The sequence below is a fragment of the Lepidothrix coronata genome, unplaced genomic scaffold (genome assembly GCF_001604755.1).
Source record: "Lepidothrix coronata isolate B3197 unplaced genomic scaffold, Lepidothrix_coronata-1.0 Scaffold42, whole genome shotgun sequence".
Lineage (NCBI taxonomy): Eukaryota > Metazoa > Chordata > Aves > Passeriformes > Pipridae > Lepidothrix > Lepidothrix coronata.
Window position 1 is genome coordinate 2,362,807 of NW_016690222.1, and position 15,933 is coordinate 2,378,739.

The 15,933-nt window shown below is 33.5% G+C and overlaps 1 protein-coding gene across 5 annotated transcripts in view; it reads right to left on the bottom strand.

Annotated features, from left to right (window-relative positions):
• PACRG (PARK2 coregulated) overlaps positions 1–15,933 on the bottom strand; it is a 227,030-nt gene that overhangs the window by 131,673 nt on the left and 79,424 nt on the right. Inside the window, exon 4 of one of the 5 annotated variants that reach the window (XM_017813706.1) lies at positions 5,093–5,245. The exons of 3 other annotated variants lie outside the window; for them this stretch is intronic. In XM_017813706.1, coding sequence (XP_017669195.1) covers positions 5,108–5,245 — 138 coding nt within the window. In that variant the 3' untranslated portion in view covers positions 5,093–5,107. Of the gene's footprint in view, positions 1–5,092; positions 5,246–15,109; positions 15,144–15,933 lie in introns of those variants that run through there. One more of the 5 variants, XR_001874561.1, reaches the window with a different exon arrangement.

Sequence of the window (15,933 nt, forward strand, 5' to 3'; positions counted from 1 at the left end):
AGAAGTATTCAAGACAGACAGAACCAAAGATAAGAGTTATGTGAAAGACATAGTTAGAATACTCTTAAATATAAATAAAGTTTTGGTTATAAAAAGCTAACTGAAAGTTTTAAACTTTGACTCTGAAACTTTTCTTCTACTTCCATGGCATAAAAAGTATAATGGTAAATATACCTGGATTGTAAAGTTCTGCCACCCACAAAACATAGAGCAGCATTTGTTGTGCTTGATCACATTACAGTGCATCTGTGTTCTATTCCAAACAGAAACAGATGAACTTAAAACTGAACAGTTTTCTTAAAATAACTTAATCCCTGTTTTAATTGTTTAGATAATAAAAAGAAATTGTTATAAACACAAGTGAATAACATGCCTTGTAATACTGGTATAAGTCAATTGTACTTGCTAAAGGACATATCTGATACATTTTCTATAGCCTGCGTTATCACCAAACATTTTTCAGAGTAGAAAAAGTGTTCTGTGAGCACCCGTCTCTATTCACATGTATTAACGTTTTGCTTCATTATAAAGGAACTCTAACTGCATGATGAAAAATTGTGAACAGTGTATGAACGGGCAATTACACTATCCCTTAAAATTCAAATAGATCCAGGAAAAGTAGAGCAGTGGTAGATTATTAAAGTAATTTCTTCACTTGAGGGAAAATGACAGAAAAATTAAAGTTTAAATGCTATAATCTTTTCTCTCATGAAGAGTCAAAGCGTGGGACACATTGCCTGTTAGGGAATGAAATGAACCATACAAACTTCACTGAACTTTTCTGTAAGCATTGCGCAGTTGCTGCTATCAATTCAACTCTGCTACAAATTTTTCAATTACTAGAGGTAAGAAAGAAGTTTTATCAAGTTTCATCAGGAATGGATATTGTTTCCTAACATATCTTATATGAGGCTTCAAAATAAAAGAATGTTTGACAAAACTAATGAGAGGGGATTCGAGGATATTTGCATTGGTTGGAGAAGAATCCTGATGTAACGAATTTGGGGAGACTGAAATGGGAACTTGAATGGAGTTAACAAATTTTCTCAGGATTGAGTGTATTTCCAGTCTGTGGGAAATACTGACGTTTGTAGTGAGGCAAAAAAGCCTACTTCACCCATAAGAATGATGTTTTACTTTAACAACAATTGTTTCTAGTCGCTAACTAAAACTAACATTCCCAACACAAGTAATATTGCCAACAAGCAACTGCAGACTTTGGAAGCCTCAAATCCCTATTCCCAGAGCCATGAATATAGTTGCATTGGTTCAATTGTCTTTGAAGATGCTGTTACACAGTACACATGGCATAGGCGTGTTAGAACTGCGGAAGTTGGAATATTGGTCTCAGTGGCTTATCAGAAAACTGGATAGATTTATAGCGGGAATTTGCTGTGATTTAACAGTAACATTTTACCTGTGCTTCCACAAAGTTCTTTTAAGCAAAAGTTTTAAATAAAGAGAGCACAGGTAAAGCAAGGAATATCCATGTGAAATTATTTCCTTCCCACTGAAAGACCCTTTTATAACATGAGATCATAAAGTTTTAGCTACAAAATGCCCTCCAAGAGCCAATCCTGGCAGTGTCAGAGGTCCTGCATAATGGAATGAAGTATCAATGGAATCAAATCTGTCCTTTAGGAATATCACAAGGGGTAGCTTCAGTCCATATGCAAATAAATTGCACATGCAAAGGACCTCTAATTTTACATCTGTTGTGAAAGCCATGTAAAGCAAGGCTGCATACGAAAAGAGTGAAATAGCCAGATTATAGCAGATCTCAAACAGCACAGTGCTCAGCACCTCAGCAAAATACTTGAAACAGCCCCTTCCGCTGGTGCCGTTCATCAAGCTTAAGCTCTGCCTCTCCTTGACCTGACAGAGCACACATTTTCCCTAAAAGAATAATCTGATAAAAAACCCAAAAAACCAAAAAAAAAAACTTCACGATTTTCATGACGACTCTTCATGCTTACTGTATTCAAATGAGGCTGCTTTCAAAGTTTATATCCTTTCTGTATACAAGATACTCAACCATTGATCCAAAATACTGTTTGGCTAATGATGCTTAGTTGTTGACGACCTTTGCTGATACGGAAATGTTTTCCAACTTCTCCCATAAATGGGAAGCTTTAATCCCAATTAGAAATTACATTCAGAAGCAGAGTTAAAGAAATAAAAAATAATTTAGAAATTTCCATAAAAGTATGCTCCAAAATGTCACATTCTTCCTGGGTAATTATTTCAGTTTCCTAGACCAAAAATTTTACGAGAGGAAAAAATGTGATCTGGAGTATGAATTTCATCAGTTCTCATATCTCATCAATCACCACCCCTCAATAATACAGACTTTTCAAAACGTGTGGACTGAAGTTATTCAATTTTTTTTTTCTTTGTCTGGTCCCTGTTGCTGCAACTGAAGCTAGGTAATCAAATTAAAAATATTTTTGTCACTAGTGTCAGATATGAATCAAATGCCACAATAGAAATAGATCGACCAAATAAGGATGTGAGACTTTTATATAATCATTTCTCAGAGTTATTTTATTTTGATGCTATTAAGAGGTATTCCTATTTTACATTAAAGATGTTTTGAGACAGGAAAAATACATAGCTTAGATAACTAATTGGAAAATGACTAAACAAAATACATTTATATTTCTACACACACATTTATTATACATATAAATGTATATATATGTAAGAGTAAGTCCTCTCCCTTTGGCAGAGGCACTGTCTCAGATGAGTAGGTAATTTTCTCACTTATCACTAGCCTTATGTAAATATATTGTCAGTATTTATCAATAATTTCAAAGATTACTTAAAAAAGTGCCATTAGATTTTGATAAATAAAAATTTCCTGCAGCTTCAAATATTTTTTGTAATTCATTTGAGAAATTCTGAGATTTCATGTAAACACTTGTTTCACTCAACATTCTAATGATACAAACAACGATATAATGATCAGAACATAACTAGCATATTCATTTATGTTGGTTGAGAGCAAACCAGTAAATTCTTGAGTAGAATAACTGTATTAAACCTAGATCTATTCCACTTAAATACTAAAATAAAAGATTTAGAGGTCAAAGGTCATTCCTATACCCATTCCTAGAAAACCTCAGATCACTTTTATCCTCAGCTCCTTTCTTCTGGGTGGGCTTTTGCCAGGAATCTATCTCTACTTTCTCTTTCTTCATTCCTCTATAAAATGCAGTTTTAAATTTCCTACTTCTTACAAACTCAATTTCTCAATTTCTACTAGTCCATTTTTACTCTCCAGGATTTTTTATGTACAACTTTTCTACTCTTCTCTCTAAATGTTAACCTCATCTACTGTTACTTTCTCCAGTCAAATAAAAAATGGAATGCAGAAATACAAAGCAATATGCATTGTTGTACCACTTGTAACCCATTATACGGCCTTAAACCTAGACCTATAACCCTGTTGCAGCTTCATACCTTCAAATTAATTAATGTACCTCACTCAAAACGTTCTAAAGAAACAAGCACATTAACTAATCCTCTCGTTACTTATTACTCTGCATTTCCTTCATTTGCATTTCAATCCATTTGATAGTTTTCCTCTTTTCAGAAATTATTCCACAAACTTTTTTCTACCTGTGTCAGGACGGCAACTTTAGCTGAGATTTCCAGCTTTCACAATTAAAGTATGGTATGTAAATTTTTTTACCAAAATGAATTTTTAAATTACACCCAGAAAACTCATGGAATATCAGTAGAATGTTAAATAGGCTGTTCATGTTATATCATATCAATTATGGAACGTAGAAGAAATTGCACGCTTTACCTGGGTGAAATCCAACCAGTTCCGTGATAATTTCATGATGGCTGATTTTTAAAAGAAAAAAGAAGACTTAGAAAAGGACAAATGCTTTAGAATCAAAAGCCAAAATCAGGAGACTTGTTTGGGTGGTTTTTATTTTTTTGCCCTTTTTGCATTTTAAAACTGAGACATCCAATTTCTGCTGATCCACCACAGCTGCATTTTCTCAGTGAATGTATTTATAAGAAAGCCTCTTGTGTTTTTCCATAGTCTAGGAATGTAATGCCCAATTATGCAATGCTGTTATACATCTTCAATGACTTAACTCTTTTACCCAGTGTATCTAGTGAAACACTGTGCTGTAAGGTACAGCCTGAAATACATAGACATTAATCTTACTCACTTCAGTAAAACTTCTTTTTCTTTAGCAACTTATGAGTTCAGTCCAAAAATGTTGTGGCAAAAAAAAAACCAAACCAAAGAGTACATGTGTTACAACTGTAAGTTTAGTATATTGGATTTGGATATATAATTAAGAAAGATTAGACATCAAGAGTAAGAAAAAAAAATCTCTGTTTTCTACTGAATTCTCATATTGGGAGTTTATGACAATATTTCTCCACAGTAAAATACATTTAAATCTTCTAATTTAGTTGGGTATCTGAGTAATAGTGCCTAGTAATTTCTTTCCTAAATGTCTTCCAATTTTAAAATTTGTATTCAGGTCTCCTGAATACAAATTTGTTTTGTTTCTTTTTTTGGGTCCATAAAGTTCCATGTCACTGTGGCTTATTGCTATAGTTTGATCTCTCAAAGAAAATATGCAAAAAATACATTGACATTGCTGATGCTTTCCAATACTTTACAGATAAGTAAACTTTTAAAATAAACTTTTAAATAGAAAGTAATCAGAATATAAAAGTCCTATCAGTTTATTAGGTAGATACTGATTAAAGCAGTGGTCGCAAGTCAAATATACTTTTTTAATAAAAGAGGTACTTCAGCCTAGATCACTTTGTGTCTTATTCGAATTCAATATCCAACTCTAAGAAAAGAAACAGCCATCCATGATGGTTTGATCACAGACCACAAAAGAATTAATCTGTTTATTTTGACTTAAAAGTATTATTGGAGAACTTTTCACTGACAAGGCTGATATAGATAGTAAACAATGGTCTGCATTCATTACTGCAGGAAAGATATCTATGACATAGAAGTTAAAAACTAATAAATTGCTTTTATTTTATTTATTTATTTTAGTTATATTATTTATTCTGCTTATTTATTTTACAAATTGCAGCAGCTGAGAGTAATATGAGGTTACAGACCTGTAGTTTTACTACTGGCATGTTTCAGGTCTTTCTCAGAAATACAAACACAAAATCCACATACCCTTATATATATGCTCTTCTTTTCCCCAAAAGAATAAAGATAGTAGGCATGCTTTGATCCATGATTCTATGGACAATAACAAAGACAATAAAAATAGGTGCTAAAGAAAATCATTATTTGAGAAAGATTACAAAAAGTAATACATAATACAACACCATAATACAACATACACCAAACTGAAAACCATGGCATGAATTGTGTAAAGACCTGGCTTCCAACAGAAATTTGTTTTGTCTGTATGGCAAAGGACTATTCCAATTCACCTATAAACATACTTTTAGATGTAGGAGGTCTACATACTTTTAGATGTAGGATGTAATCTGCTTATCTCATAATGGACTTTCACATAATTTTCAGAAAAAGGGACATCCTTCTCCTACTCAATTTCCTTAAAAATTCTAGAAAATGGACAGGACAAAATCTTAACCATAACCTGTGTCCTGCTCATTACTGAAATAACTGAATGAACACCTGACCTGAAATGCAATGAGTGTTACTAAACGAGCAAAACCAAGCTCACTAGGGAGCTGTGTCTAAGCAGTAAACAGAAGGTCGGAATTTAGAAAACACGGAACAGAATGAAAACCAGAGAAAATATGTAATGAAAATCATCTGGAATATCGTAGGAAGTAATGATCACTTTCCTTCAAAAGAAATTTCAGGATTAATAAGAGTTCAGAGATAGTGAAACAGTGAGACTACTTAAGGATTTAGAAAAAAAATCAGAGGAACTGAAAAACTGATTGATTATTTCAAACTGATGATGAATAAAAATTATTATATTGGGAGTATATGACATAATGAATGGTATATAATGAAGTGAAATCAACTGGGAGCTTCTGTTCTTCCTGTTGCAAAGAACAGCAAGGCAGTCAGTGAAACTAAGAAAAAAATTAAAAAATAGTAAAGATTTATAAATGCACAATTAATGCACAGAACTCAGCAAATAATGTTCCAAAAAAGTAAAGGAGATTCAAATGACTGAGTAATCATTAGATTATATTATTGAAAACACATTGAATCATTCTAATAATACAACACCATAATACAACAAAAGACAAAAGTCAATCCTTGAAAGAGTATGTTGGAAAGTTAGGAGTATGGATACCCTATGTTTCTTAGTTTTGGTCAATTTGCAACTACGAGAAGAAATTTTCAAATAATTCTGCATTTCTGCAGTGGGGTTTCTCTTTCTTCGCACCAGTTCTGGCTCAACCAGAACTCAGAATATGATAGGTCCAGGCTGGCCTTCCTTTGATCCAGTATAACAGTTTCAGTATTTAATAGCTGTGGTGCAGAAGTACTGCTACAGTACGGATGAGGAATTTGACAAAGGAACAGTGCTTCAGGTAAGCTTCAGGTAAACTGAGTCTTTGCTTTTAAGGTATTTAGGGGAAAAAAAAAAGTTGACCTTCTGAGGAGTTATACAACCTGTAGATAGTTGTCACTTAGAACCTCTTCTCATTTAAAAATGCAATATGATCACTTATAACATCAAAATTACTACCAGGAAGGAAAATACATATTCAATCAAACAAAAAGCCAATCATTGCTCAGGAATGAACTTTGGCAATTATGAGCTATACTCCATCTTGTGCTGATAAAGACTAACATTTTTCTTTGAATATAGAAAATTATCCATTGCATCTTCTCGGGAAAAGAGGTTCATGTTTTGCCCACCGTACCTGTGTACTGGGTCTGGCTGAGCTGGAGTTCATTTCCAGATAGTAGCCCTCACAGTGCTGTGCTTTGCATTGGTAGCTAGAAGGGTGTTGAAAACACACCGGTGTTTTGGCTATTGCTGGGCACAGCATCAGCACTGTGACATTCCTTCCTCAGTTGAGGGTAAAATCCTGGGATGGGACCCAAGTAGGCCAGCTGACCCAAACTGACCAAAGGGATATTCCAGACCATATGACATCAGCTCAGATATAAAAGCTAAGGCAAGGAGCAGGAAGGCGGGAATTCATTGTCTCCAATGGCTGCCTGCTGAGGAACCATTGCATGTGCTGAAGCCCTGCTTCTCAGGACTGGCCGACCATGACCGCTCACGGGAAGCAGAGAATAAACCGTGTTATCTTTCGCTTTGCTTTTGTGCGGACAAGCTTTCACCTGACTTCTGCTTTAATAAACTGCCTTATCTGTACCCACAAGTTGTTTTCTATCAGTAGCTTTCAGAAAGTATGATTTTTGCGTGACTCTCCTTTACTACTATATGAAAAGAATACACATCTCATTAGTGATTTTTACCAGTTTTAAAGTTGACTTATCTCTTAATTTTTCCATTTTTCTCCTTGAAATTTGTGTTATCTCTTAGACCTTAGAGGTTAGCAAACTCCAGTTTTGCCTACAATATGTTTCTTCTGTACAAGTTGAGTGTTTATGTAGATTTTATATGTATGTATGTATGCATGTGTGTATTCTGATGAGACATGCTAATCTACTTTTCAAGAATCTGTGTGCCATCACAGATGGATCAAAAATTTTAATAATAATACCATAGAATGAAAACCTCCCACACAGGACAAAGGGGGCCAAAGGAGTTGGACAACCCCTTCAAAGCATGTCAGCCTCTCCAAAGTCAAGCAAGCATGGCAGAGGGACAGCAAAGATGAATGCGAAATTCCTGTCTGATCTCAAACATCAAAAGGAAGTACACAGAAGATGGAAGCAAAGACGGACTATCTATGATGAACAAAGATCATGCAGACTTGGAGTTAGGAAAATCAAATCTGGTTTCACCTGGAGTCGAAACTAGTGAGAAATTTGAGGGGTAACAAGAAGCACTTGAACAAGTATATTTGTGGTAAAAGGAAAACTCAGAAAAACGTACAGCAAACATCCAGTAGGACAGGGAAATGAGTTACAAAGGACGTAGTGTAGCCAGCAGGTCAAAGAAGTAATTCCTCCCCTCTATTCTGTACTTCAGAGACAATGTCTAGGATACAGTGTCCATTTTTAGGATACCCTCTACAAAAAACAGTGATATCCTGCAGAAGGCCATCAGATGATAAGGAGGTTGAGACACATGACATATGACAGGTTAAGAGAATATGCATTCAGCCTTAGCAAATCTTACTGCTGCCTTCACCTACATAAATGCAAGAGAAGAAAGAGCCAGACTCCTCTCTAAGGACAACAGGACAAGGGACAATGGACACAAGTTATAACATGGAAAATTTGAACTGGAGATAAGGAAAAAAACCACCATGATGACAGTGAAATATTGGTATAAGTTGTCCATGGAGGTTATAGAATCTCCATACAGGGAGATTTTAAAAGAACTCACTTGGGCACAGCTCTGAGCAACCTGACTCAAGTTGTTTCTGTGTGGGGATTTGGACCAGTTGAGCTTTAGAGGTCACTTCCAATCATAAACCACAATTTATTTTTAAAATAACCCAGTAAGAGTAGTGGAAGTTCACTTCATCTTTTATCAGCCTGTATTTCAGCATTGCAAGAGAAAAAGAACCCTTTCTAGTGCCCACTTTCCCATGGAATAGAGTTGCCTCCTACCTTGCTGCCAATGTCCCAATGAGAAATTGTTATAAAAACTGTTTACGTAAACACGAAATCATACTTTATATCACTTTTCCCTTAGTCATATAATTATAGGGAATATAGAAAATTCTAATTCAAATTTTCAACCATTTCTTCCATGAAATATTGCAAAGAATTTAGGACACTAATGACAATGAATTTTCTTTTCAAACCTTTTAACCACCATGCATTTTTTAAAAAACACATTGTTTCGGTAGTTTCTAATTTCTAAATTTCCCTGTAGTGGTGACTAGTAGTCATCTACACACTGGTACTTTAGAATAAAAGTTATGTTCCACTCTAAAATTCCAGACAAAGTATTCTATTTACTAAAACCTTTTCATAACCATTGAAGCCACACTATTTTTACATCTAAGGCAATACAACAACTGTTTAACCAATATGGTACAAGTCCTAATATTTAAGTTGAAGATATCACTTTTTTTTCCCCTGAGATCATACTTTCCCCTCATGTAAAAGGCATGTTTAAAATAATAAACAAATATATAGGGATAAAATTATGGAAGAACTTTGGACAACATGGAGGATACAGTAGGAAGAATAAAAGTTATTCCCAAGCTCATGAAGCTCCTGCATATTAAGCAACCATGCTTATTCAAAGAAATAAAGCAGAATAGAAACATAGAACAGTGGGTTTTTTCCCTTTTCTTTATTTGTTGATTTTGCTAGGGGAAGCTCTTCAGAAGCACTAGAGATTATAAGTACCAAATTTGGAAATTTTTGTCTCTGCTTGATACTTCTATCCTTCCAAAGTAATGGGTGGGATGAGTGCATGACTAAAAAATAAATACCATGGAAATGTGGCAGAAGGAAGAAAATCAATGAGAGGTATTGTAAAATTACAGCTGGCTTTTGATGTTGGAGGCCTTCTGTTAGACATTAAAGGAAAAAACACAATTAAGTAAATGTTAACTGAAAGATGATATACGAGAAGTTTTAAAGACTTAAATGCTATATTTAATAATAATTTATTTCTATAAAAGCTACTTCTAACAATTCATCTTAAAGAAAATATAACTATGAAATTTCTGTATCACCTATATCACCTGTTGTAGGGTGCATCCTATCAGTCAAGCAGATGCTGATAGCAACAGAACAGAACATGGCAGGTGTGACAGCACTTGAACTGGTAGAATGAGTCATAAAATTAATGGATACATAGATCAATGTGATTTACATGGAAGATTCAAAGAAATCTCAAAAGCCATATAGCAGCCACAAGAAAGAGGACGAGTCTGTCTTTGTATTAGTATTTCTAGAAACCTTCAGTGAAATGGTATATTCATACCCTAGTGTAAAATCTCTGGAGTGAAGAGATACAGAAGAGACAGGGGTGTGATTCTGAGCATAATTCTGAATGGGAGTCTATCTTATTTCATGTAAAAAAGGTCTATATTAGTGCATTAGTTAGAAGTGTGCTTTTGAAATAAATTTCCTTATCATCCTCACTAATATCATAAAGTGAGTTTGGAGTGCTTGAATTGGATTCATTTTACATAAAGCTAAATCAAAAGATGTGGTCCAAGAGTTAACTTAGTTTATTCCAGCTGATGCTGGGTACTCGATACACAAAATCAAACCACTCAGAAAATAAGAATCAAATACTCAGAAATATATCTCCCATAACCCATATGGTATGGATGTGGAGTTATCATGACTAATTCTTTTATAGACCTGTTTCTATTGCACCTTACTGTTTGCTAAGGTGGCGATAGCTTGACTTTGTCCTAGAGAATGTTTCCTCCTCCTGCTTTGTCTACAGAAGATGCTTCCAAAGGATATTTGGCTAAGTTAGGTGTCTGAAATTGCAGATGTGCATAGAGCACCAAATCCATCAAAATATTCTTATGGAGAATAAAGAGCAACAAGATAACAGGAAAAGTCCTGTAATATATTGGTAACTTGTTGAAGCACAGTAATGATGCATAGAACTGAGCATTCAGTTTCTGTAAAGGATGATAAAATGATAGTTCATATTCATTATTGGAAAATGCAGAGTAACATGTATCAGGGAAAACAATAAACAATCCTAATTATACAATCCTGAGTATACTTCTCAGGAAAGAGATCTTGAAGCCCCTGCAGACAGTTACCTGAAAATGTAGGAACAGTGTTTGACAACAGTCAGAAAGGCAAACAGAATGGTTGCAATTATTAGTAAACAGTAATTAATGGTCATAAAGCTTCATTATATCAGATGACAAATCCATGATGCTTGGCTACTGCAAAATTTTGTACATATATGATTTAAAGAGTGTGTAAAAGAATTTGAGAAGATAAACAAAAGGGCAGCATGGATTATCTGAAGTACAGAACATTTTTTCATAGTGGAAAGACTTAAGTAGGCTAGGACTGTTCTGTTTAGATAAAGAGATGATTGAGCAGCATTCATCAGAAGCCATGAACAGTAGAGGTGTGAATCAATAACAGTGCGTCAACTTTTTTTTCATAATACAAGAGAAAATAAACAATCAGATACAAATTTAAGATCCAAGGAAGAATTTTTCTTCATACAATGTATAAGGAAATAGCAGTTTATTAACAAAGTATATTGTGGAGATCAATTAATACCTTTAAAACGATTGGGATAGGTCTATCCAGTCTTCCTAAATGCCAAAAATTTTATTCAACATCTCGATTAGGAAGCTGTTAAGCCACTGATAGTTGGAAATTGGAAGGATATACAGGAGAATACAGATGAAATATTTAACTCTGTTGATCATACTTTCCCTAAGTGTTGCATCTCAATCACCTTGAAATGAGACAAACAGGCCTTTGAATGAGCATAGTAGTGTCTCGTTGTTATGAATAATAAGGTTTTTAAATTTTTTTGGGGGCTCTGAATTCAAAGGAGAATATAATTATTGGAATTTGAAATCTATTTTGGGACAACTATAAATCTGTATTTTTAATATTCACAGAATTCAAGTGTAATCTTTTTTGTTCTCATTCAGGGCTGGGATTGTGCTTATTAAAATGAATGGGAGGCTTTTTATCAACTTCAATAAAAGGTCTGAAATTCAGTTTGAAGTGACATGTATAATTGGCAGTCAAATACATGAACTGAACATGAAAAATTAAAAAGAGAAGGTCAATTCTTTTTCCATATAATTTAATAGTAGAAATAAGACAGGTATTACCCCTGCAACTAGGTAAATGACATATATTTACACGTCAAAGTAACTTTAAAGATACAATATATCAAAAAGTGAATGCAGAAACAGATTACCAAGAAAACTTATTTACTCTCTCCCTAAGTAAAAACACAAACATCACTTCATTATCATGCACTCTGAAACTAATAAGAAAATAAAGGAAAATTACCAGAGAAGAAATTATGAAAAAAATAATGGAGAAATTAATGATGTTAGAATACTGAATTGACTGCAAAATTCATCTACAGTAATATTTAATACACAGAGGGGTTTTTTTTAATTTCTAGAAGAAAGCTTGTCAGAATTTTCTCACAGGTAGAAGTATGATTGGAAAGTGTTTTAATCATTAAGAATACCCCTACTTTAAGATAAATAAAGCCTATTTTGTAAGAACAATAAGACTTTTCAAAAAACAATGCAACATTGCTTAAGGGAAAAACTTAGGTATGTCACTAAAATCTCTCTCATTCGGTATTGAACTACTACATGTTCACTCACTGCAATATGAAGCAAGTCTTGTTTTAGACAGTTACATTTATCACAGAAAGGCATTAGAAGCATCCCTACAATGCTCAGTCTCATTTCAAGAGGGGATTTTTCGGATTGCTAACTTTCTAAAGGCAGTAAATAGGTTTGTGTAGTGCTGTAGGCAGTAGGCAGTGCTGGCTTCTTCCAACTACTTGTTTCTGCAGCCCAGTACTTTTTAAAATCTGTTCTCCTGTCATATATATATACTCCTTGATTATTTTAAATCTCATTAAAAGCATTCTGGTCTCCTGGGTTTCCACTAAAGATCACATATTTTAAAATGAATTATATAGACATTATAAAATTAATCATGTACACATGAAGTTAGTGTCCTTTGAGAACAGAATTATTCTCTATGTTATGACTATTATTATAATGGCAGTTATCTTAATCTATTAGTTTAATGTCTGAATACCCTATCAGGCTTGTACTAAATTTTTTTCCAAGTCACATGGAAAGTGTTCTGTAGTTACTTCTGCAAAATTATTATTTTAAAAGTGAAATGCAACAGCATTTTCATAGTAGAGGTCTGCTTTCTTCTTCTCACTCACTAGTAAAGAAGACCCATTTCTATTTAAAAAGTTAATTCTTATGGCAAGATTTTCTCAGAAGTTTCAATAAGAGATATTGAACAGAATGGAGAAAAAAACCCAACCACAACAGGATATTTACTATAAAAGCAGTTTTGTGATTTAAAATTAATTCATTAAAATGTTCTTAGCTAAGTGATATACAGTTTTGGGTCTGGTTGTAATGTATTATTTTAGCTTCTAAACTATATAGTAGTAATCACTAAGATTGTTTACTGTCATGTGACAGTTCCAGCTAATCAGTAAGAATATTTTAAAACTATCTCAAAGAGGGTAATTAAGCCATGCCTGTGTGCTTTTACATGGCAGTATTGATTCTGACAACCACTTTGGCACAACTTGGTAACATATGGATCAGTTATTCAATTAAAATCTATTAATATAAAACTGATAATAAAATCATAAATATGTCCTGTAAAACCTCCTGCAAAAATAAGGAGTTTTTTTCAGTACTTGTGTTGAGACTGCATTTTTACTAATTCCTGCGATGGTCCTAAACATCACTGCCCAGAGGAACGCTTGCTGTAGGATATTCTTACTGGAGCCACTGTAGGTTATCCAGCAATCAGTGTGCATAAATTCCAGTTTGGTCCTCTGTCAAGAGCAAGAAATCAGTTATTTGCCTTCTTCCCTTACGTCTCTTCTTTAAAACTCTTTCAAAAGGAATATTGTTGTTCCACAGTCACTATGCAGACACTATACATGGAGTCGTGAAAAGAGCAGTTGACAAAGGATTGTGCCTAATTACAAATACTTCAGTTGTTTCTGCTAGAAGATTGCAAAGTTTGCTAAAAAAAATCCAAAGTCTTTTTTAGCAAAAGGATACAGATTTAGCTGTTCTGATTATTTTATAACCCTAAATTAATTGTTTATGACATCCCAACATACATTTTATTATAAATTATTATTATAAATTAATGGAACACACATCAAGTTTAAATATGAAAAAGATTATAAAATAATCACATGTCCAAGTATTTGGAGAACTTAGCTTTCCTACTTTGTTCCTGTCCTAACTCAATTTTTGGAGACATATATAAGTGATAGGCTGCTAAATTTTTTTAGAAGTTCATAATTCCATAATAAAAATAATTAGTAATAAGTGACATTACATTTTGTAGTTTTCACCTATGCAGTAAAACATAACCTCTCCTATTTTCATTTTGTCTAGTTAAGTGAAAAATATTTTCTAAAACAAAACTGAGTGGAAGCTTAGATTTAGATTTTATTTTTAATGTAGGCTATAGTTAATGAGTCTGAGCTTGCTATCAAATGCAACATTTTTGTACCAGTAAACAGTTACTGATATACGCCAGTCCTAGAATCTTCCAGAAATTATAATTTATAATGTAGGTATATTGTCATCAAAAAAATTAATGGAAGTTTATATTCAGTAAGTACTGAATACATCCTGATTGTTGTGCAATTTTGAAAAATTTACATCAGCAAATCAGGAATTGTGATATGATCTTACTCTGCAACCACCATATTAGTATTTTATTATTTTTAAAATTTGTTTCAAGAATATTGTTGAAGAGCCTGTAAATCTGTAAATGTAGTTGGAGTAAAATGATTTTTGCCACACCTTCTAGACCACTGGGTAAAGCTGGACAGTATCAAAAAAAATATTCTCAATAAATCTACAGAATAAAACTAGTGACATTAATTCCAAGTATCTGTCTTGTTTTAGCTTGCTTCCTGATGGCAAAATCCACTCATTACTATAAATATCTTCCCATGTTACAAGCAGAGGTCAAACTTCTGGAGAAAAATTAGCCTGATAACTTGCTGCTAGTTATAGAAATTCTGAGTGCTTTAAAACAAATAAACAATTAAAGAAATAAAACAAGAGAAAAATTATTTCTAGTCAAAAATCTTTTTGTTTTGCACTCCTACTGGCAACAACAGAAAGTCTGAAGAACTGAATAAAAAACCCAGCAAATAAGAAGTAAATGTTTTATTTTCATACCCCTTTGAAATAATCATACTTATGGGGACATATACAAAATAATTTATCATCTACAGGAATTTGTTATCTCCAGGAGTTAAAATTTTGAGATATAATTTTCCCACAAGCCTTTCAAGTGGCTGCTGTCCAGCAATTTGGAAGGTTATTCCAGATTTTCACTCCTGACTAAATTTCTAGTCACAATTTATAACCATGCATTTATTCTGAGTAGCCATATTTTCTTCTCAAGTTTTGTTTGGCTCAGCTAAATATATCACTCTCCTTAAATATCTCTCTGTACAACCAATATTTCATTCTCCTAGTCATCCCTGGAGTTCTCTATACGTGTTTAATCTTTCTTGAAAACAGGTAACTAGAACTACAGAATATCAAAATCAGGTCTTTACAATGCCTTGCACAAAGCTCCATTCCCTGTCTCTCCTAAACACGCTAATGTATTGTAAAATTGCATTAGATTTCCATCATACCAGTGTCCCATGGCCATCTTCCAGTCAACTGAGATTGTCAGAACTTTTTTATCTTTTTTTTTTTTTAAGTTTTATATAAGTTAAGCACAAACTCCTGCTGACATTACTGAGAAAAAAAATCCTCAAGAATCAGGTTAATATCACTACGAGTAACTTTCACTATTACTCTCTATAACTTTTTCACATTAAGTTCCAATCAATTTCTTACATTCTGGTTGAGAAACTTGTCTAACTTTTCTTGTCTAAGTTTTTTTGCATTAGCAACACCTTCCAACTTTGTAACACTATTACTCCCACTAAGACTTGCAGATACCTCTAGAAAAAGGAAACAAAAGCATAATAGGTCCCAGCAAAAACAAAAAGGAGTCATTGGTATTGTGATTAGACTGAAATGAAGAGTAAAAAATAATGTTACTGTAACAGTGAGAAAATAATTATGAAGAAAATGGTTGGCAACATCAACGATGTAATGACTAGTTTTATT